At 55.7% G+C, this 22,974-nt stretch overlaps 7 protein-coding genes and 1 non-coding gene across 8 annotated transcripts, besides 1 other annotated feature; 3 read left to right on the top strand and 5 right to left on the bottom strand.

Annotated features, from left to right (window-relative positions):
* Positions 1-584: 584 nt before the first annotated feature.
* On the top strand, positions 585-1,628 carry CYME_CMH250C (cytochrome-b5 reductase; the record flags this gene model as incomplete). Its single annotated transcript, XM_005536126.1, has 1 exon — positions 585-1,628. The coding sequence occupies one exon, from the start codon at positions 585-587 to the stop codon at positions 1,626-1,628; it is 1,044 nt and encodes a 347-aa protein (XP_005536183.1).
* Positions 1,629-4,507: 2,879 nt separating this feature from the next.
* On the bottom strand, positions 4,508-6,829 carry CYME_CMH251C (similar to tRNA-pseudouridine synthase I; the record flags this gene model as incomplete). The annotated part of the gene is made up of 1 exon (XM_005536127.1): positions 4,508-6,829. One exon carries the CDS (start codon positions 6,827-6,829, stop codon positions 4,508-4,510), a length of 2,322 nt encoding a protein of 773 aa, XP_005536184.1.
* Positions 6,830-11,027: 4,198 nt separating this feature from the next.
* Positions 11,028-13,349, top strand: CYME_CMH252C (hypothetical protein; the record flags this gene model as incomplete). The annotated part of the gene is made up of 1 exon (XM_005536128.1): positions 11,028-13,349. The coding sequence occupies one exon, from the start codon at positions 11,028-11,030 to the stop codon at positions 13,347-13,349; it is 2,322 nt and encodes a 773-aa protein (XP_005536185.1).
* Positions 11,030-13,767, bottom strand: CYME_CMH253T. Its single transcript, XR_002461311.1, has one exon. It is a non-coding gene; the product is annotated as a hypothetical transcript (transcript).
* An 837-nt stretch (positions 13,768-14,604) lies between these two features.
* On the bottom strand, positions 14,605-15,096 carry CYME_CMH254C (hypothetical protein; the record flags this gene model as incomplete). The annotated part of the gene is made up of 1 exon (XM_005536129.1): positions 14,605-15,096. One exon carries the CDS (start codon positions 15,094-15,096, stop codon positions 14,605-14,607), a length of 492 nt encoding a protein of 163 aa, XP_005536186.1.
* A 596-nt stretch (positions 15,097-15,692) lies between these two features.
* Positions 15,693-16,784, top strand: CYME_CMH255C (probable inositol monophosphatase inositol monophosphatase; the record flags this gene model as incomplete). Its single annotated transcript, XM_005536130.1, has 1 exon — positions 15,693-16,784. One exon carries the CDS (start codon positions 15,693-15,695, stop codon positions 16,782-16,784), a length of 1,092 nt encoding a protein of 363 aa, XP_005536187.1.
* A 1,153-nt stretch (positions 16,785-17,937) lies between these two features.
* CYME_CMH256C (squalene monooxygenase) lies at positions 17,938-19,479 on the bottom strand (the record flags this gene model as incomplete). The annotated part of the gene is made up of 1 exon (XM_005536131.1): positions 17,938-19,479. The coding sequence occupies one exon, from the start codon at positions 19,477-19,479 to the stop codon at positions 17,938-17,940; it is 1,542 nt and encodes a 513-aa protein (XP_005536188.1).
* Positions 19,480-20,684: 1,205 nt separating this feature from the next.
* Positions 20,685-22,197: a sequence feature (possible transcribed region).
* On the bottom strand, positions 21,760-22,761 carry CYME_CMH258C (hypothetical protein; the record flags this gene model as incomplete). Its single annotated transcript, XM_005536132.1, has 1 exon — positions 21,760-22,761. One exon carries the CDS (start codon positions 22,759-22,761, stop codon positions 21,760-21,762), a length of 1,002 nt encoding a protein of 333 aa, XP_005536189.1.
* Between the last annotated feature and the right edge of the window lie 213 nt (positions 22,762-22,974).

Genomic DNA, 22,974 nt, shown 5'->3' on the forward strand with positions numbered 1-22,974 from the left:
TCCGGTTGGTTAGTATTCGGGAGAGAACGCTCGAAAAGACTGCGCTCTACCAAACGTTCACTTTCTTTATGCAGTCGTTGCGCGTCGCATGGACTTTGGGATGCATTCTGAACGAAGGTTACGCTTCAGGTAGTATCGGCCTGCACAAGCAGAGAGTGAGAGAGACAAACCTTGTCTGTGCTGCTCTTTGTGGGCGAAGGCCGATACAGTCTGCGCATCTTTTTTTTCTGGCAGCGTCTGTGAACGAGTATTCCGCGCCTTCATCCCCGACAACGCCTAATCAGGACATCATGGACCTCCATATGCTACTCTGAACACACCCATGTATGCCACATCATTAATAGGCGTCAAGGACTCAATGTTGGGATCTTTTATCCTGCTTGAAGATTGATCAGTTCGTGACAGGCCTGAGATACCACCAACGCACACCTGGCACAGTTGGAACGGCGACGACCGCCTTGCCTCTCCAAACGCCCGGCGCACCGTATAGTCTTTTTGGCTACGAAGCGAGCCCGTTGTCGTGCCGAGCTCTCGAGCGGTCCGCATCATACTTCGCGGACGGTGCTCGTTTCACTTCGTGCTCAATGTTGCGACTAGGTCGAATGCGTTCTCTGGCGAGCGCAGCAGCGGCTGCAACTGCGGCTGCGGTGCTATCGCTCACCACTGTTGACTCGGGCTCGAACGGGTCTCTGGGAACGCCACCAGCGGCTTTGCGTTTCAACGCGTTACTCAGACGCGCGGCTGGTACCTGGAGCGCAGAGGCACAGTCCCTGGATCTTCGTCTTGGTGGAGGACAGCTGGTCCTTCGGCCGGATGCTTGGACGAGCTGGAAACTGGTACGAGCCACAGCCGAGACGCCTACCACAAAGCGACTTGTTCTGGAACCTATCGCGGATCCTGAGTCCGGTATCACCGTTGCGACAAGCACGCCACTAGAAATCCCACCGATATCTTGCGTACTTTTCCGAGCTACCCCCGGAGAGCCGGCAGGCGAACCCGTGGTCAGACCCTACAACCCTATCAGCCCGCGGTATACCAACGGCCCGCTGACATTCCTTGTGCGGCAATACCCGGACGGACGCATGTCGAACCTGTTGCACGATATGCGTCCGGGGGACACCATACAGCTTAAGGGTCCTTTCGAACAGTATCGTTTTGTGGAGAAGGATCATGCCAACCAGCAGATTGTCTTCATTGCTGGTGGCACCGGGCTAACCCCGTGCCTGCAACTAATCCATGACCTCGTGGAGCGACAGCGGGAACCGGAGCCAGAGAAGCGACCCTCCAAGTTGACGTTGATTTTTGCCAACAACACGGAAATGGAAATTTTGCTTCGCGAGGAGCTGGATGAAATGGCTGCATCCAGTAATGGTTTCTTAGATATTCATTATTTGGTTCGGGAAGCCCCTCTGGTGCCGGGACCGCAACTCATGCAAGGAATCGTGTCGCGGCGGTATCTGGAAGAGCGCCTGCCGCCTCCGGAACAGAACCCACTGATTTTCGTGTGTGGCCCACCGGGAATGATGGAGCTGGTAAGTGGACCTAAGACCAAGGATAAGAAGCAGGGGCAGCTCGCTGGAATCCTCCGCGATCTCGGGTACACAGAGTCCCATGTCTGGAAGCTGTAACGCAACGATTTATCCGAACTTGCTGGAGTGGTACGCAGCGGCACCTCTCTAGGCATCAGGTGTGCGAGAAGCGTTGCCGTGTCCAGTAGCTGCCGCCGCCGCCGCCGCCGCCGCCGCTGTTGCTGCTCGTATGCGCACAGGAGACGTCCCTGGGTGCGGCTTCGAGCTTGTTCCTATTAGGTCTGCGTTTATCCAATTTTTGGCTGTAACATGGAATGGAAGCGCAACATCCAGCAGGAATGCTACTTGCTTGGTTGCCTGCGGTGCGCTGGACCACGGTTTACCCAGCACTGTATCAGCAAACAGGAATACCTACACGTACCCGTGCGTGGAGCACTTGCATCGCCTCCTGGTGATTCGCAAGTGCGAGCGCTGCTTACACGCTACGATGAAAGTGCATTTGCATCCAGCGCAGAGGCTTTTGCGGTTCCTCGCGACAACCATTGTGCAGGGCATGGTCTGGCAGATGGACTAGAAATAGCCTTGCTGTCCTTGAAAGCTGTTGATCAGAGCGGATGGCGGTGGAATGTACCCCGAAAGCTTCACCTACGAGCAGACTCGATGGATTGCGATGCTGAAACGTTAACCGGAGACGCCTGGACGAGGGTCCAGTACACTGCGGTTGGTGAGCGCTGCTCGCTTGGTTACGGAATGAACCCCGTTGTATGATTGCGTAAACGACTGGAAGTATCATGTAAGGAACGAAGTACGAATCCTGAATGTAGATGTTCGGGTGGTCTGCCGAGTGCCCTGGTCCAGGGGCGCGGTGCCGCCGACGCTCCTCACGCAAAACGTGGACGAGCAGGTCCGATGAAGGGCGCTGCCTGGCAAGCGCCCTTTTCTCTCTGTTTCTCAAATAGAGGTGCGAGGTGGCTACCCCATGTGGATTGATCGCAAAGCCGAGCAGTTGATCGCATCCCCGGATGTCGCCAGCGCTGCTACTGCTGGTACTACTACTTCTTCGTTTGAACTGATGACTGCTTGCGAGGGTATTGTATCCCAAGCGAGTATTCGCAGTCTATTCCGTACGCAGAATCACATTGCAGCTCTGGATGCACCCTATTTTGAAGCGAATGCGGGTACACCCACCAAATAAATGGATGTTGGGCACTTGATATACTAACTGGAGTTCACAGCCATCGACAGGATTTTCACTTCAATGCGCAACGGATCGAAGAGCGCGCCCACTAGCGAGCCCATCAGCACCATCTGTACTTCAACTTCGGAATGAGATGGAACGGATCGTCTAAATCAGGCGCACACTCGAAAGCTTGGGTCTATTCTCGTTGTCATTAACAGCATGATTTATGAGCTTTATCTGTAATCACCTCCCTTTCCTCTTTCTGGCGTTCAACGCATCGGACCTGCGAGTCCCTGCAGTCACGTTGTCAGCAGTCGAAGGATGTTGATGGAAGCACTCAAGTCCCGATTTGGAAGTTTTCCAGTTCTCTCGATGCATTTGGTGCACAAACAGGAGTCGTGATCTACGTTTCGCCTGCGATGCAAGATTTCCCTACGTATGAAACCTCAGTGCACCATTCGTAATAACGACACGTGACTGTGGTCACGTGTTCCTATAAATCATCTGGTAGTCCGTCTCCAAGGGTCACGCCACAGCGTGCGCAGGCCTGCTTCATCATGCGGCACATTCCGTTGACGGGTAAAGAAGGTGCCTGACGGTGGACTCCACCGAACCCGCGCCCGGTGCCATATCCTAGGATCACGGGCTTCTTCTGGACGATCCACTCCTCGAGTACTCTGTGCTCAGCATGCGCAAGTGCACGCTGTCGCATTCGATAGAGGATACATGGAAAGCGATGTTGTCCACGATGGATTAGGTACCTGAAAAGCAATTCATACTGGAGAAAAAATGACTTCGATTCGTCTACGCTCCCTTCCCGCAAGAACGCTGACGCGTTTTGCACTGGAGGCGATCACTACGATGATTCGTGTCCGAGTCCAAGACGCTTCTCGATGGAAACCAGACAGACAGAAGCCTCGAGGCGTACTTCCCGTGATCGATATCATGCTGATGCGGAATGCGATTGCATCGATGGCGACGAAGAGATGAGGAGTTCGCTTTCCAACGAAAACGACGAACGGTTTACCTGAAAACTTCGTTAGAGTCTCTGGATGAACGGATGAGCAAGTCGTCAGTGGATGGCGTCGAGTGCTTTCCGTCGTCGTCCCAGGTGCGCGGCTTGCCGCGCCCACAACTTGCCCTGAAACGGAAAGATCGAAAACATGAAGCATCCGTGACATGGGCATGCTGCAGGGAAGCAACCGATACGAATGGGTCCCTGTAAGTGCAGATCGGATAACGTTATTGGTGTTTCTACGAACCCTCGTTCGAAGGCGTCACGAAGGTGCTTGAATCCGGTGACGCAACAAAATCCATCTGCCAAGTATCGAAGGTGCCACTCCGAAACGACGACCAGGTATCCTACTACTACGACGTTCGGATGTGTCATTTTTTATCGCCAAACGTCGAATGTCCAAGCTACAGATCTACAAAAAAGGTTGGAAGAGAACTCGTAAGACAAGAGCAGACCGCGCACATCCGTCTTTCATGTTCATTGAAGATGCGTTCAGATCACGCTGCCAGCGTACCGTGTGCTAGATCGCTCCTCTCAGCTGTTGCTCGAGCAGCTTTTCTCATAGGTGCGCCAGAAACGCCTACCTTTCCTGATGGTCTCGCTGCAACATCGCTGTCTCAAAGCGGGCGCTTCACCCATATCAAAGCGTTCCAGTCGGGGCCAGGAAACGCTGATCTTAATGATTCGACGTAGAGGAGGTTTCTCGTACGTATTTCTGTGTATATGAAAATGCTTCACCCGTATCGGAGCGCTCCAGCCCGAGGCAGGAAACGCTGATCTTGCCTATTCGACGCAAGCAACTCCTTGTATATCCACTGCTCGATCCGTGTAAAGACGCTCACAGTACGCGAGGCATTCTACAGTGCTTGGCTGACGAGGCAGTTTCCCATTTTCAGCTGCTGCCTGTAGTTCTTGGCGCAGTCTTGCGAGCTCGGGACCTGGCAGCAGATTGAAATGGATCGCCATTGTCGTTTGGATACCACGCGGAAGTTCCACAGTGCTACCCGCCCGGTGCGCTTTCTGTGGGTCCGTAGGCATTGACTGATGTCGCCTTTCCTCTGCAGCAGCGGTAACACGCTCTCGCCACAGCCGATATTGTTCCACGAGTTGCTCTTGATGACAATACACAACCTTAGCACCTTGTGCCGGATCGAGAAAAGCTTTCCATTCTAGCTGACCAATGGCGCATACCTGGGGAATTAAGGTTTCCTGCCGAAAGCGCTGCATTCGCGCCTTGATCCTGGGACTCGGGACCAGTCGGAAGAGACGACGACGTGGATCCCAGAACGATGGTTGATAGAGCATCAGGCAGGAGCCGGGAGCGCGCCAAAAAACTACTCGATAGGGACCTTCAAGGGCGGCCTCTAACGCTTCTAGGGATAGATGGCCCCGAGCCACAAGGATCCCAGCACCGATGAGCCGCCGAATCTGATGGAGCACGAACGACTGACCTCGAACACGCACGAGGAGAAAGTCACACCCGTGATCATCCCTGCTCAAAAAGGGCTCTACATGGAAACGGTAGAGCGTTCGAAGATAATAGGGTCGGCGGAGGCGATCCAGGTGCGCAACGGGATACGCGACCTGCACCATGCGGCGAAACGGCTCCCGCGCTTCCAGCTGAACGCAGCGTGCATCATCGTGCTCGATAGGAGCCCGCTCCTTGTCCGGATGAATCTCTTGAATGACTTGCTTTGCGATATCCAGTTCTTGTTGAAAGCGTGATGGCGGGCGTGTCGTTGTGCGGGCTTGCATCGTTCCCTCCATTTCGCCTTGTGCACTGGCGTTGTTCCCGTGTCCATTCTGTGATTCGGATTCGTGATGAGGAACTGGTCCATGCGATGATCCATCCGCATCGCTCTGTTCTTGTTCGTTTCCCTGCAAATCTGCACGATTGCGTTTGGCAGCTGCTGCCTGTACGCTCGCCCCCGAGCCTGATCGATAATGCGCCGCTGGAGATGTTGTACCAAAAAAACCTTGCGCTCGATCATCCCGAAAGCGATGCAGTGATGCGCGCCCCTTCTCATCATCATCTCGCTCGCATTGCTCGCCAGCCGTCGCATTCATCCATGTCCGGGTAGAAGCATCGGCTTCAGCGCCATCACTGCGGGATTCATGATGATCATCTCGATCACAATCGATAGCCTCATCCTCATCGTCATCCCCATCTTCATCGTCGACATCGTCGTCATTGTCATCATCGGCCCCGTCCATGTCGCCGTTGAGCACTTTCGCTAGCGCATCATGACTCGTCTGCTTCCCGCGTCCTTGGATTCTGCGCTCTTTCCCACTAAAATTATGAAAGCGATGTGTTCCTTCGAAGCAGCGTAATGCCTGAAGGAATAGGTCCTCGCGTCCATCCAGCACCCAACGCGGCAGCAGGTAATCGTACTCACGCAGGGTGCACGCGGAACGAGCGCGGAAACCCTTGCTCATGCGTTGGCCCCCGAAAACTCGAATATTTGGTGGCAACTGGGCGTTGAGTCTGTCCACGAAAAGATCAGTTAGTTCGTCATTGCTCGTGAGGTCGCGTCTGAGGTCCAGTAGCAGTTTTGCCGACACGACATTGGCCACTGCGTGCACGCCCTTGTCGGTACGGGACGCTCGCGACCAGCAGATCTTGCTCAGTTTCATAAAGTTCAGTTCCGTTACTGCACCAATTCGATAGAGCGCTTGCGCAAGCTCGCCCTCAACGGTGCCATCGCGCAAGTCCACGGCTCTATCGCCCGAGCCGGCCTCGTTGGCGGCAGTTGCCACTGGTTGCCGGCGTCGCGGCTCAAGAACCTGTGAGCCACGAAACTCCGTGCCAGCGTACCCGAACCATAGGGCAATATTCCTTTTCTTCAAATTGTCTGTGGACTCAGAAGAAGCAGACTCGCTCATCGCTGAAAGCCACCGATGAGCAGTGAGCCTGATTGGCCTCGCTAGCGGGTACCAAAGCCGCTCTGGTTTGCAGCCACTAGTCCCTAACTGCTGGTCTCTGCGTAGCGTACGTGAACCTAGTTGCGTAGCGCTTCGTGTCCAAGGAAGCGTCCGTCCTCGAGAGAGGCAGCCAATGTCGGAAACACCCCAGGAGGACCAGCAAACCGTCCACAGACGCGGCATACAACGACGACTCGCCCCGAGTCCGCCACCCTGAAAGGAAGACTATCTAGCGAAGCGCCGCGCTGCAAAGTCGCAGCCGCCGCCAGTTTGGAAGCGTTGGTGCCGTCAGACAGAGCGGCTTCGCTGCACTGCCGTACTTGGGAGCAGGTACCTTTTTGTCGGGGACTGGGGGTCGCCAGTATTTGGGGACGTGGTAGCGGGCACTGCCGGGTTGACGAGCTCAGGTTTGCACGGGTGCACTGCAGGGCGGGCGGGCGGGAGGTGCTGTTGAACTGGGGTCCTCCGGGGCACCAGCTGTCGCTCACGCGCTGACAAAGTTGCTCGGGTGCTAGGAGCTCAGATCTGAACCCAAGTGACCCCAGTGAGAGTCTTTGCTGTCACAGGCAGCCTTTCATTGGACCGGTTGTGGTAAAGAGTGCGGAATCGAGGGAGGAGTTGGTTTCTGCACCTAGCGCTGTGTGCTGGTGCGGCTGTGGCTGCTCTCTGGCCTGAAAGAGCAGCTTCCGAGCCTTGGATTCCGGTTGCGGTAGACGATCAATCTGAAGGGCCAAAGACCAGGAGCGTTGTATGTCCAGCTCTGAACAGACTAGAAAACACAGCAGTTCCGTTGCGTTTGTGCTCGTCATGCAGCTCCTGGAGAGTGCTCGTTGCCTTGGAGCGCCGCATCAGGCGAAACGGTACCCGCCTTTGTGTTTTGGTCCAGAAAACAAGCTCTCTTTAGACTGAATACGACTTCGAGAGTTCTCTACCTGCAAGCTCGTTGCGGAGAGCTGTCCTTGGTTTCCTTGCCCAGCGGCGCGGTGCGCGAAGCAGATGCTGATACGGGTCTCGGGTTGGGAGCACTGCAGGCGTGTCGTGGCGGAAACAACTCGGCCTTGCAACAGGCAAAGCCGACACCTCGGCCGGACATTTACATGTCATGGTATTTCTGAACGCCATGGCAAGCCCAGGTACCCGCGTGGACAAGCATAGATGCGAGTGTTGCGTTCGCAGCCTGGACGGATAGCGACAGGGTCACGACGAGCCCCGTGGCGTTCCAACAGCGCTCACGAATGGGAAACACTTTGCGACTCATCTCCGGAGATACCTGTTGTGTCTATCGAAACTGGATATGCTGCGCGTCCGATTGCGGGCCTCTTCGATTCGGTCCTTGCTTTTTACGATGGACAGCATCCATCGTTCATCAGAGGAAGAAACCGCCAATGTTCACAGCAACACATTGTTTACCGCTTTCTGCTGGGACACCACCGAGTCTGCATCGTGAAGACAGAATCCGCTCGGGCTTGCAATTTGACGGCAAAGCGAGCTGTGGCATAGCCAGAGCGGGTACAGCGGCGGGCATCGTCTCGTGCCTCGTTTCGCCATGCAGATTCGAAGCGTACGTCCAACGATCTGCTCCATGAGAGACATGCCAAGCAACGCCAACAATGACGATGCGCGACTCTTCCCGCTACACTGCACGCGGAGGTCCGCGATTCTGTACAGTGCATTCACCGCTGTCGAGGCGGAAGCATACTATGCAGAGAGCCCTGCCCTCATCATCGAGCGGTAGATGCAGCAGCAGCAGCAGCAGCCCTGCTGCACACCTTTCGCAGACAGGGTGCTGTCGGTGTGCGGACTTGATCACCACGAGTTGCATACATCCTTGCAGGGTTGGTATTCCCGCCACGAGGCGACTGCTAGAGCACGCGCTCGTTCTAACGAAACGGGAGCGCTATCGTGAGCGCACGCGATCCAACATCATCGAGAGCGTTTGTCGGAGCGCCTTCCGTCAGCATGCGCTCCGCTACCCCCTGTAAAGTACCTAACTCATGCCGCCCCAAATCGTCCATCGTTGGCTATGAGCAGACAGCGCGTCCCATGTGGAGCTTTCTCGGAAAGATCCGGCTCTGCCCAGCTCTCGCGTTCGTGAGATCGTCCTCGGAGGCATCGAATGAATCTGCGCTTTTCGTCGTCACCGCCTGGACGGATCGCGCTCAGCACAGTCCTTGATATTGCTACATTCAGCGCACTTACGATTCTCGTCGTGTCAAAAAAGCGCTTCCGTTTGCAAGACAAATCTTCCTTTCTGTGTGGCCGTCGATACACCGACATTCGACAGCGGCAGCACCATTCGTTACATAGGATATGCTCCCAGAGGCTCCCATATCTTCGGTCTGCATGGAAACGCGTCTAGGACTCGGAATTCAGTCCACGTAGTGATTGCATCCAGTGGAGCGGCTGTCACTGTACAGCACGACGGATGCGTCGATGACTCTAGATTTTCGAACTTGATCTCTCTTCTGGACTTTCATTTCGATACTTTAAAATCTTCATCATGAACGACCCCGCGTTCTGCAAAATAATATTCCATTTGGAAAAGAGCGTACGCTTGCACGTCAAGCGGACAGCGTACTCGCCGAGCGCACTCTCCAGCGGAAGCCGCCATGCTTCGGATACGGCTCCGGAAGCAGAAACGAGGAGGGTTGTCGCGGATAGCCTACTGTAACTGCCAAGAGAAGGTACCGAACGGGTCACATCTCCCTATATGACAGCGCTCAGGAGTGGAAGCGGCCTGAAGGATAACCGCACAGATATCTAAGCGCAGTTCCGCGTCACCGCCGTGAAGTCCACGCTGATGCTCGATACAAAGCGGAAGAAAACAGCAAGCATATCAAGGATTGCATGTATCGTCTCCACTTGAAATGAGTCGACAATAACCAGAAGCAACGAAATCAGGATTGGAACGTTCCCATCAACATACCTCGACTGCCTGCATCGGATGTGAACACAAGGTAGACACTGATGTCTCTTACGCTCGAGACAAAAATAAAAAAGGAAGCAGTGGCAGAAAAAACGCACCCAAGCTAGTGTTGATGACAAAATTGGCAAGAGATCCAAACATGAGCGTATACGCCCACGATAAGCCCTTGCACCCGTCGCATACGATCCTCCTGCCAGTTGATCCAGAGGTAAATCCGCATCTTCGAAGGATCAAGGCACGAGAGCGTATACACCCACGATAAGCCCTTGCAACCGTCGCATACGATCCTCCTGCCAGTTGATCCAGAGGTAAATCCGCATCTTCGAAGGATCAAGGCACGAGAGCGTATACGCCCACGATAAGCCATTGCACCCGTCGCATACGATCCTCCTGCCAGTTGATCCAGAGGTAAATCCGCATCTTCGAAGGATCAAGGCACGAGAGCGTATACGCCCACGATAAGCCATTGCAACCGTCGCATACGATGCTCCTACCAGTTGATCCAGAGGTAAATCCGCATCTTCGAAGGATCAAGGCACGAGAGCGTATACGCCCACGATAAGCCATTGCACCCGTCGCATACGATCCTCCTGCCAGTTGATCCAGAGGTAAATCCGCATCTTCGAAGGATCAAGGCACGAGAGCGTATACGCCCACGATAAGCCATTGCAACCGTCGCATACGATGCTCCTACCAGTTGATCCAGAGGTAAATCCGCATCTTCGAAGGATCAAGGCACGAGAGCGTATACGCCCACGATAAGCCATTGCACCCGTCGCATACGATGCTCCTACCAGTTGATCCAGAGGTAAATCCGCATCTTCGAAGGATCAAGGCACGAGAGCGTATACGCCCACGATAAGCCATTGCACCCGTCGCATACGATGCTCCTACCAGTTGATCCAGAGGTAAATCCGCATCTTCGAAGGATCAAGGCACGAGAGCGTATACGCCCACGATAAGCCATTGCAACCGTCGCATACGATGCTCCTGCCAGTTGATCCAGAGGTAAATCCGCATCTTCGAAGGATCAAGGCACGAGAGCGTATACGCCCACGATAAGCCATTGCACCCGTCGCATACGATGCTCCTACCAGTTGATCCAGAGGTAAATCCGCATCTTCGAAGGATCAAGGCACGAGAGCGTATACGCCCACGATAAGCCATTGCAACCGTCGCATACGATGCTCCTGCCAGTTGATCCAGAGGTAAATCCGCATCTTCGAAGGATCAAGGCACGAGAGCGTATACGCCCACGATAAGCCATTGCAACCGTCGCATACGATGCTCCTACCAGTTGATCCAGAGGTAAATCCGCATCTTCGAAGGATCAAGGCACGAGAGCGCGAAATCGCGCGCCTCTGCCGTTGATCCAGCGCGGGATTTCGCGCGCTATCGCCCTCATCCCTCGAGGCATTTTCCGTTGTTCTTGTGCTTGTTCTGTGAACGAGAGAAATGTTTTATGCGACCAGTCTCATCAAACGGCGCAGTTCATTCGCCAAAGTTTGGATTGCAGCAACACTCGGGACCGAACGTCTTCCTCGGTCCTTTCTGATTCGTGTAAGCATTGCTCGTATCTGCAGGGAACTGCTAGAGACGATCCATATCAATGCCCTGTCATTGCGACTGGAGGCACTGCTTCTGGTCGGCATTGCGAGAATCTATGAGCGACAGGTACTACTGTTTTGCACGCTTGCGGAAGATTGGTTTAGCCGGGAGCGGTTACAAGCACGCGTCTGTATACTGTCCACCGATGGACGACAGCACGACGATTCCGCAGCGGCAGGCGCAGAGGTGGCATCAGATGCTAGTGTCGCTACAGACGCGAATGCCGCGGACGCTGACCAGTTTGCTGCGAGGAATTCGCGAGATACGCGCTACCTGTTGCACCGGATCGGGGCCAGCAGGCGGAAGCAGCTCTGCGCGCGCTACGGCAGCATCACCTGGGGCCCAGACTCGCGATCCTTGGAGCCGGTGCCCCAGCAGACGAATGCACCACATACATCTGGTGAATATTTCGCCCATGTTGATGTGCTCTGGCATCTGTACGACTCGGAGCTTTACGGGCGTCACGAAAGAGCCGCGTTGCTCGCTGCACCCCAGCATGGGTTGGTGGCGACGGCGGCGGCAGCCATGCAACCCTATGAGCTTGCGGCATCTGTTCCCGAAGCCGCCACCGAGCCGAGCGGGAGCGTCGAGCGCGCCTGGCCGCTCTCGCCGACACCGTTTCGTGTCAACGACCAGGACACCATTACATTGAGACAGCCGCGAATTGAGTTTTCGTCTGGCAGTCTGTCGATCATTCCCCAGCTCGATGAACGGGAGAGATTCCCCGAGGACCGCGATGCAAGCGGTGACTCGAGCATCGCTCCCCGGCGACTATTAGAGGCCCTCGATGCTGCTGCTCTGGCGCTGATCCCAGATGACACAAGTGCACAGACGAATATGGCTCCATTACCCAATCATGGCAATGAAACGACTACTGGGCATGCTCAAGACGCACCGCAACGTCTTGTCCCGAATTCGGTGCCAACGAAGGAGCAGCAGGAACGTTTGGGATCGCAACGATCGCTTCGTCGTCGCAATGCATTGTCGAGCGTAGCCTGTTTGCAGCTTGATGAGCTGGATGCGCTCGCGCTACCACCGAGGCGATTGCAAATGAATATGCATCACACACGGGATCTCGTGCTCGCTTGCCAGCAATCAAATCGCAGCACCAACAGTGCCACTGCAGCGCAAGGTCCCTATCACCAGTCACCGGGCACGGAGGCAGGCAGTGCTCCAACGCAGTTGCAGCGTCTCACACAGTCTCTCGATGAGAACACATACGTAAGCAACTTGCTCGCGACAAAAGACTTCGTTTATCGATGTCTTAGCCAAGGTATCTTTGCGGTTGCGGTGGCACGCACCAGCCGCCTCAGAGCTATTTTCGAGGCAGTGCTCCGCCCACATTTCGAAGCACAGCCTCAAAGGCCAGCTACGGATCCAAAGGACATGCATGGCATGCCACATGCTGGGGAAGAGCGTCATCCGCCACCAGAATCTGAGGACAACGCTCAGCTGCGAGCATCATTGCCGCAGTCTGCGTCATTTTCTGGAAGCGCTCCGGAGCGATTACGCGGTTATGCTACGGCTGATGGATTCGAGGTGCCCTCACTGGATACAGACACACCAGGCGCCTACGCGGTTGCCCTTCGTGCAGCCTCATCCGAGCACTCTGCATCGCTGCCGAGAATGACGGTGCCTGATCTGAGGCTATCGGGTGTTCCTGCTGCGCGGTCTCCATTGGATAGCGGAGACCAATGCTCCCCAGGTTTAGCGATGTCAAGAATACACACAGAACTTATGCCTGTCATGGAGAATGCAGGGCAAGGCACATCCCATGCCTCGATAGTGTCCATCGAGGGCGACCGCAGGCCAACCGTAACGCCTCAGTCGTATCGCGAAACACTCATTCGTTGCATCGAGAGGCAGCGCGCCGGAGACGCCAGCAGTCCAGGTTCATGTCGCTGGGTCAACTTTTCCGCCCTGCTCGGTGCTTTTGTTTCCGCGTTCGACGCCAAAAACGACACACCAAGCGCACAGAGCACAGAAAATCAAACAAAGCCGTATCCCGCGGCTTGGAGCCGGCCCTGCGCGGCGCTGCTGTTCGCCACCACTTTGAAGCTCGCGACCACAGGACAGGTTACCGCCCACCAAACAACGCCGTATGGAAGCATTGCACTGCACTGGAACGGTGACAAGGACCCGGGCACCGCGCCGATTGCGGCGTCCTAGCGCATCCGAACGAGGCGAAACTTGAGCGGGTTCTCCGTCCTCTGAACCTGCACTTCACCGTTTTCTATCAAATGGAGCAAGATACCGTTGTAGTTCACGTCAACAAATCGCAACGTAAACGGAAATTCCTCGTCTTGCTGCGGCTTTCGCCAGAACCACCGTCGAGTTCTCGGGCGCGTCACCCAGGATACCCGCGGCAAGGGGCTTGTGTTCGCGATCAGGCCAACTGCCTGACAACAGCTACGAAGGAAGCTTTCTTTACTCTTCCCAATATCGAAGACTCGGACGAACTTGGGCGCTGGTGGTTTCGCCTCGCTATAGATCGTGTCCTCTTCCATATGCAACCTATTTGTCGGGTACGGATAGCGTCAAACGCACGCTCTTACCGTCGAGTCTGTGATACAAAAGCCTGTCCTTCGAACACTGCAAGCAGCGCAGCAGCAGCGGCGAGCGCAGGGTGCAATCGCCACCTGGGCGACGACGGCGCCGCAGCGCGCTCGTGTCGAAGCACTCTGCAGTGTAGCTGCAGTAGCAGCACTGCAGCTTAGCAGCAGAGATTTTCTGGACAAAGGCGGAAATGTGCTGCCTGATTAAGTGATGGACGCTGCTGACCTAATCGAGCTCGTTGTCGGATCCGAATACGGGGTAAGCTTCGACGCGCACGGTGAACTGCATTCTTTTGGGGTACATGCCTCGGGCGCAAGATCGTTGCATATAACGAGGGATGAGCGAGTATTTTACTGCTGTCGGCATGAAAGGAAGCGGCTGTCATTCCGTGCCAGACCTCCAGTGCGTGCACCAGGTGTGCGGGTGTCCGGATCCGGCACTAGAACAAAAGCTGATGAGGGTCGCACACTCGCTTCCGCCCTAGCGCAGTGATTGAATGAATCTCAGCTGTTACGCACTTGCCACCTTCTGCTTCATCACCTATGCAGGCTAACGCCCGATACAATCAGCACAATCATGATGATGCTGATGGTGTTGGCAGTCCTGGTTCAAGAATGTGGCAGCGCAAAGATAATGCGCAGCGGGCTTTCGTCTCTATAAGCTGAACTTTTACGTGTACCTGATCCTGCTCACGAGCCGAATTTGTTGCTATTTGCGCGGGCATGCCGCATCACCGTTCCACAGCCCAGGCGTTGCTCGTCCGTAACACTCCATCGTCATCCGAGTCGTAGCACAGCATCTCAACGTCTGCCGCGGGCTCCCAGTGTCCCGGTCAAACAGCTGTGTCTCTATCCAGAACTGGCTCTATTCAAGAGCGCAAGGATCGCGCCATATCTAAAAACTGTTCCATGTTCTTTCCAGGCAAACGGCGCCCAGGAAACGCTTTCCAGCCCTTGCCTTGGTCCATAACCCGTGCCTGCGTCGGATCCACAAAAGTCGGCCCCGACGGTAGGTTCGACTGCGTGGTTGCCGGACGCACCCGCACACCCGGCGCGGCAGCGCCACGTGCCGGCGTCCGCGACCCCGTTTTAGCTGCAGCAGAGGCTGCACTTCCGCCACTCTTCGCAGCTTTGCCCGAACCAAGACTTACCTTCGGAAGCGACGGAAGAGAGGGTAGTTTACCGGGCAGCTTAGGAAAACCAAGCTTTGGCAGCTTGATAGCGAACCCCTGGGCAGGAGCGTACCGGCCGCGCAACTGCAGGTCACCGGCGAGTGCCACACCAGCACCCAGAACAAGCGCTGCAGTATTCCAGTGCGCAGCACTCAAAGCACCTTGTGTGAAGACCGCTGCACTATTCATGACGTATATGAGCAAGAGTCGACGAAACCGCACCCTGTCGATACACAATCGTCGAAGAGCGCTGCGCGAAGTTCCTTAATGTAGCGATTGAGCTCGCGCTGAGCGCAGCGCTGCCGCCGGAGGTGCACGATCGCGGCGAGCTGCACGCGCTGTCAACATTCGATGCGGGTGACTGAGGCGCGTTCGCTGCGCGCTGAACCGGACACGGCAGTAGGACGTAAGAAACGACCAGAATATCCGAGAAGAAGTATAGGTAATGTAACTTGGAGGTAGGGTGTTTGATGAATACTTCACCGTGCACTGAAAAAAACACAAAAAGAAAGGTAAAAGCGCGCAGTCGGAGAATACTAGCCAAAGTAAACGTTCTGTCAATAAAAAAACTAGCCGCAGCGGTCTGCGCTGATCACACATTTCCTATTGCCGCTGGTGCCGCTGGTGCCGCTGCTGGTGCCGCGAGAAGATTGCGCTGTTGTCTCTATATCCTTGACCACGTTCTCGTTCGTAGAATCCGCTTACGCTTCGTGCTCCGGGGGTTCTCTCATCAGGTTTCACTTGGAAAGCGACTCTGGGCGAATCGCTTCGGGAGCAGAGCCTGAATGGGTATCACGGAACAGTTGGACGAGACGGTGTCGAAGACCGAGACAAGCGGCGTGCTTCCCTCGGTGAGCGCCGTTGCCGAACTCGTAGCCGGGTGGTTTGGTTTCGATGAGGTGCAGGATCAGGATCTATACAGCGAGACGATTGCGGCTGCTGTTGCGGTGGTCGCAGGAGGCCTGATCCTCAAAGCAGCGTGGAACCAGCTGCACTGTCCACAGGCGCTGTATGCGGATAGCAGTAGCGCGCCTGCTGGAAGCAAGTCTCAGGTGCTCGTTGCTACCAAGACGAGCTCTGCTGACATTGTCACCAGTGTAGATCGTCAGATAGAAAGTGAGATTCGACGGATCCTGGTACCAGCGTTTCCAGGCTATGCCTTTATCGGGGAAGAGTCCGCGTACGTCTCCAGCACAGTGACGATGAACGCCGCAAAAACGGGTGCACCAGCGTGGATGGTTGACCCCCTGGATGGTACGACCAATTTCGTGTCAGGTGTACCCCATATTTGCACCTCTGTGGCGTTACTCCGGGAAAGACACGTAGTTCTCGGGGCCGTCTACAATCCGCTCACAGATGATTTATGGGTAGCAGTACGCAACCGTGGTGCCTTTCTCAACGGTAGGCGCTTGTATTGTCAGCGCCATGTTCCCCTGTCGGATGCGGTTGTTGTGACAGAGTTTGGGTATGAGCGCAGCGCCGAGGGCGCCCGGCGTATGTGCGCTGTGGTTGAGCGGCTGCTCTGTGAGCGCGTTCGAGCGATTCGCATGCTCGGTTCGGGTATCTTGGATTTGCTGTTTACAGCGCAAGGTGTCGTACATGTGGTGTACGCGGGAATTGCCGGCGAGGGCTGGCAACCCTGGGACTACGCTGCTGGTGTTCTGATTGCCAAAGAGGCCGGCTGTGTTGTCGCGTCACTCGAGTCACCACCTGGGATGACTTGTGACGGCGAGTTCCTGTCGCGCTGTGCCCATGACTTTGACATTTTCGGCCAGAGCATCCTGTGCGCATCCAGCCGTGATCTCGCCCTCGAGGTGCACCACGTCATTCGGGAAGCCTGCGATCGCGTCTCAGAAAAGCATCCGGCCGATGCATGAGACGCGGAGCAGAGATCGCGTTCGCTGTCTACGCTAAACTGCCTGTGAAGGTGTTGCCTATAGTGGTGCCGCTAACGCGTTCTGGGAATTTTCTCGTTGCGTGCGAGGAGCCGCACCTCTGATGCGGATGTCGCAGCGTTTGTCTACGGAACAACTCGGGGACCTCTAACCAGCCACCAAACGGCACGCTTACGCTGGGCGATCGGTGGTACCCGTTTTGACTGAAGGCCGGTTATGCATCCGCGCGCGTTCACGCTTACGCAGTCTGCAACCAGCACAACAGTTCAGTTTCGATCATTGAAGTAGATGTATTGACATGGTGGGAGGCTTTTGGTGTGATGCCGCTCGTTCAAGCACCAGGGCGATCTTCGAATGCGCTGGGCTGGATTCGGGATACGGGATCTCTGAGTGAACGGCTGCGGCATGGGTGTCCGCTGACGGCAACGGCGTCCACGGCATCCAGGCATGGATTCCCTGCCTGCCCCAGTGAAGAGCCGTGAGCGTCTCGACGCACGTTTGATTACGATGCCGCTGTTCGCGAGCGCGGTACCAGGACCCGCCAACAGCCTGTATGCGTCCGGCGATGATCGTGTACGCGATATGCATAAGAGCAACTTTGTGCAGGAAACGCTCGACGGAGCTGCGGAGTCGGCGACGCAAGCGCACATCGCGTCTGAATGACGGACCTTGTTGGTTCTGGGTGACAGCGTCGCGAGCAGCACCTCGTCCTGGTTTTCACATCCGAAAAAGCAAGTTGCGCCCGTCATACCTCCGGTACAGGAGGTACTGCCCATGAACTTGGGCATGTCGTCGCATGCACATAAAACGACTTGCTGGCCTTGGTCTGATGACGTTGGAACTTGATACCCGGCGATGACGCTGCGATGTGCGGATACGCGTTCTGCTGCTCGCTGCTGCGTTCCCAGGTCATCATACAGGAAAAGCGACGGGATTCCTGCACACAACAAAATGGATGCATTGCCTTGGACATGAGCGATTTTTCAACAACGTGGCATAGTAGCGGAGACGAGCAGCATTTCGGAATCTCCCGCTTTCAAGCTGCCTTGGCTCTCTGGGACATCTCGCGGACGCCCGCAACTATCCATGCAAGGTCTGCGATTCGCCTGGCCGACGAATAAGCTTTACGCATGCGTTATCGTATCCAAGTGTAGCCGATGAAGATGGCAAGCGTGACGAAAACGGTACAGATCAACCACCCGCTCCCAGCTGGGATGCGCGAAACGGGTATGTATGCTAGTGGCGTCACGCCTTCTCCATCAATCAACGGTTTCGCTATATTAAACGCTGTACAAAACAGGTCCCACGCTTTGGCGAGCCGGGCCGGTGTGGGAACAGGGAGCAGCACGCGGCCACATCCGAAAACAGCCACCGCAAAGAAGTGCGCAACGAGGAGCGATGGTGACGGCTCCAGTCCGCCCAGCATTCGAATGGGATCCGCTGCACAACGCCCGCCTAGCTGCAGATAGTCCAAAAAAGCATGCCGCATATCCTTGCGCGCTCGCTCGGGAGATCCACACAGTATGCCGTACAGAGCATTTGCCAGAATGTTGATGGTAGCGCTAAGCGGCCTTCGGTTACGATAGAACAATTCCAGATGGAATCGCAGAGCTTCATCATCATGCAGATCGGGAATCAGACGCAAGAAGCGTCGGATAAGCGCAACATCGGAGAGCGCGACCGTCATGCCCCCTCCCGTCAAAGGGTGACGCATATTAAACGAGTCACCGAGAAGAATAGCGCCCTTTAGCGCCAGCGGACGCGCCGGCATCACGCGATTGGGCATCGAGCGAAAGTCCTCCTTGGCAACAGCCGTAAGAAACGGGTGCTGCAGCGGCTCCGGAATCTGCGGGCCGATGACTTGTTCCATATAAGTCCGTAAATCCATTTGACGACCATTGGCATCGAGCGGCAACTTGCCACCGGGTACGTCCACAAGGCAGCGCACCTCCGAGCTCGAAATCGGATAAAACAGCACAGGGGCACGATCCGTGAGCACAACGTGACCATGACCGGGAAACGGCAGCGAGCATTCCGTCAAAATCAGGCCCACAAAGTTCGACGGGACTTGATGCTGCGCCGACGGTAACGCTTGCTTACGTAGACGAGACGCACATCCGTCACACGCAATAGTGAGCGCAGCGTACGCGACCCGCTGCTCCGTGCTCGACGTACCAGCGCGGTACACAACGCCAACCACGCGAGGCGGCCGCTGCCCCGGCCGTGCGTCAAAAAGCAGCTCTGTCACCACGCCCTCAACGAGCTCACAATTGGGCTCGGCCTGCGCAAGCTCACGCAAGCGTCTAACGAAACGCCCGTTATGGAACGAGCGCCCCAGTAACAACGGTTGCTCAGCGGCCTTGGCGTTCTTCGGCTCCCTGCACGCTTCATTGTACTCTATACAGGAACGCCGACCCTCAAGAAACAAACCGTAACCGAACACTTGTTGCGCATCAATTCCTTCCAGTGCTGCTTCGAGACCCAGGTCTCGGAGCTTTGCGCAGCCTCCCGGCTGCAGCAGTTCACCAACAATGCGGTCTGGTTCACGCAAGTCGCGCTCGATAGCCAGAACTCGACGCCCATCACGCGCCAGAACTGTCGCTAGTGCTGCCCCAGCGACACCAGCTCCAACAATAATGACGTCGTGTTCATTCCGAGGTATCTGTGTGTCGGTCATGAACAGGAGCGCGTTCACTGTGGACCTCAAGGAGCGCCTCAGTAAGCAACCTCTGTCCTACGTTCATCGCCGCTCGGTAGCGCTCGTCGACGTCGTGGCGCGCTGGACACGTCGCACTTCCGCTGGCCGATCGCGGGCGACATCCGTGGCGCAGCGCACGCATTGCGTATGGTGCGTGTTGATCTTCGATTTTCGTCTGATGGAACGTTTATGGATGGTGCAGGGATACCAGCTTCCTTGATGGATATTCGTGCTTGGCGTTGCGTCTAATCGTTCGTCTTCACTCTGCCTTCAAGTTCCATGATTGATACATATCCACTGGGTGTACAGAGAGACAGTCGATTTTCGTCTGATGGAACGTTTATAGATGGTGCAGGGATACCAGCTTCCTTGACGGATATTCGTGCTTGGCGTGGCGTCTAATCGTTCGTCTTCACTCTACCTTCAAGTTGCATGATTGATACATATCCACTCGGTGTACAGAGAGACAGTCGATTTTCGTCGGATGGAACGTTTATAGATGGTGCAGGGATACCAGCTTCCTTGATGGATATTCGTGCTTGGCGTGGCGTCTAATCGTTCGTCTTCACTCTACCTTCAAGTTCCATGATTGATACATTTCCACTGGGTGTACAGAGAGACAGTCGATTTTCGTCTGATGGAACGTTTATGGATGGTGCAGGGATACCAGCTTCCTTGATGGATATTCGTGCTTGGCGTGGCGTCTAATCGTTCGTCTTCACTCTACCTTCAAGTTCCATGATTGATACATATCCACTGGGTGTACAGAGAGACAGTCGATTTTCGTCTGATGGAACGTTTATGGATGGTGCAGGGATACCAGCTTCCTTGACGGATATTCGTGCTTGGTGTGGCGTCTAATCGTTCGTCTTCACTCTACCTTCAAGTTCCATGATTGATACATTTCCACTGGGTGTATTGCTCATTCTCCACTTCCTATCGTGCGCCAAGCCCGCACTAAGTGTCCACGATATCACCATAGCGCCGGTTCGGATGCAACACGAATACTGGACGGCTTTGGCACAGCACTAGGGGCCCGCGGCGCGAGGCGGCATTCTCAAGGTGATGTCGAGGTCGTCAGTGCGAGCCGATCGAGGCGCACGAGCCCTGCACACGTGTCCATGTTGAAGCACCGATCGTACGCAGGCGAGCGTCCGTGCGAGCATACGCTTCTTAGCGCCTCTATGACAGCACTCAGGCAGCCTGCCAATGAGTTCAACAACGCGCAGATGCTATGCGAACTGCCCGTACAACCGGTAGGAACTGGTAAAAAAGGTTCGTCTTGGTCATGCAATGCAAACGCGTGAGCGCACTGAAAGGCAGGTTTTCGTTCCGCATCGCAGCATGCTGGGCAGTCTGAAACGGAGGCTACAAATGCCAGGATTCCATACGTGCCGTCAGTAGATCTGCATTCAGAGCGCGTCATCCACGGCAGCGTGTTCTTTCTGTTGCTTCTGGAGCGCGAACGGGCGTGTCAGCGTGATCAACGCCTAGGTGTCTTGGTTTCCCGGTCTGGCGCTTGTTCCGGGGAACGAAGCACGAGGAAACGCCCACAGTATCGAGTGCCTGCGCAGGATACATGCGCGTACCCTTTACAAACGACAATGTTTCCCATTTCGCTGTGCATAAACGCAACACCATCTTCAACCGATGCGGATCCACACGGGTCGCAGTGCGCTTTCGGCGATGATGGATATGCAGGGGATCCTCGCACTGACCGGTTTCTTCTGGCCAGGATTGGGTACAGCATTGAACCGCATGCTCGCCGCCATGCAGGCCTATGCGCGACACGTCGATGACCACACTAGACGTTGTCCACGAGCGGCTCCGGCGTACGGAGGCGGCTACGCAGTCACGGAGCCAGGCTATGCCGCGGATCGCAGTTTACTGTTCCGTGGCTTTCAAGCCATCCTCGCGTCCATAAGCACCATTTTGCAACAGGAAATAGGAGACTGATGCCAGGTTCCAGCGTACTGGACGCGGTATCCACGCCCTACCCAAATAGCCGCTTTTCCGAACGCCTCTGTCCCGTCGCAGTACGGGCTTTCGATGCCACCTCAGACTGCTTGTTATTTTTCTTGCACCTGGATCCTGTAGTGCACAAGCCACTGCGTCATTGCAAACGAATGCAGGCGAACGTAGTGCCGCTCAGCTGGCATCGCGTCGTCAGCGGGCACAGGCGTACCGCTGCGGCGGTTTGTCCGAACGTTGTCACCGCACGAAGGGCATCGCTGTAGGCAGGGCGCCTCTGACGTTCATTCAGAAGAACGCATCCCATATGGCAAACACAACTTCAACTGCCAGCAGCAACAAAATCATTCGTTCAATACGACTGTTGATGCGGAACTCGATTTGCGAGTTCATGAGCACTAGCCCATCGCGAAGCGTTGCAAGATCAGGCTCGAGGTACGCTAAGCGCTCGCGCGCGTGAAAAACTTGCGCATCAAGTTGCTCAAAAGTGCTGCCTCGCGAGCGCCCGCGGTCCGACATCCACCCTGAACGGTATACCGCGCTCTGCTGTTTAATGAGCTCCGTTCGGGCAAAGAGCAATGCTCCAAGACTGCGCACAACATCCGGTTCACGCGAGAGAATCGTCACATCGCCACCGCGTGCCATCTGTGACGCTACTGACCGCAGGACATCGGTGAGTGCATCCACCGTCTGGAAAAAACTCCGGCACTTCATGTAATAAATAAGTGCATCGAGGGCTTCGTCCAGATATCCATCGTGATGCTCTGATATTCGGAGTTGCACTCGCCGCACCCAGGGCTCTTCAATAGCATAACTGCTTGCGCTGCCGTACAAACCGGACTCGGTGGTTGCCAGGTGTTGTCGCAACGCCGCAAGCACCGCCTCGCTTGGGGCAAGTGCTTGCATGGTGGCAACACATGCAACGCCCTGCGGACACTTTCCGATGCGTTGCGCAGTTGCTCCTGGCAGTGCCGGTAGATTGATCCTTGACTGAGGTTCGTCACGCAGCTGCTCAGCACTCTCGTCCCCAAAAGCTATGAGAATCAGGTCAACCGTACTGGAGCCGCTCAACGACTGTGCGACTGCGTTTTCCAACTGTGCAGCACATGCCCGCACTTGACAACGTCGGCGGCAGTACGTCGCTCGAGCGAGTCCGGACTGCAGGGCTCCATCACCAGCTCTCGGACACAGAGACTCGGCGCGTTCCAGTCCCCAGGGTGAACACCACGGCGTTCGTGCAGCAGACGTGCAGCCGTGCCTCCGCTTTACCGCCCAGGTGGTGCACCACATGAACGCGAAGCTCCAGACACCGAGTAACAGTTGAACGGCGGCACTCCGAGAGCGAACCTACAAGCCCACTGGCTTGTGGAAGTTGAATGAGACGCTGCTGCGTACAGCGGGCCCTCGGTGAACAAACTGTCAGGCTTTAACGTCAGGTCAACTGGAATGCAGTTGCGCTTGATCTGCTCGGCTGGGGGGCCGTCCAGCGGGGAGCGTGTGAGA

The sequence above is a fragment of the Cyanidioschyzon merolae genome, chromosome 8 (assembly GCF_000091205.1).
Source record: "Cyanidioschyzon merolae strain 10D DNA, chromosome 8, complete genome".
Classification (NCBI taxonomy): domain Eukaryota; phylum Rhodophyta; class Bangiophyceae; order Cyanidiales; family Cyanidiaceae; genus Cyanidioschyzon; species Cyanidioschyzon merolae.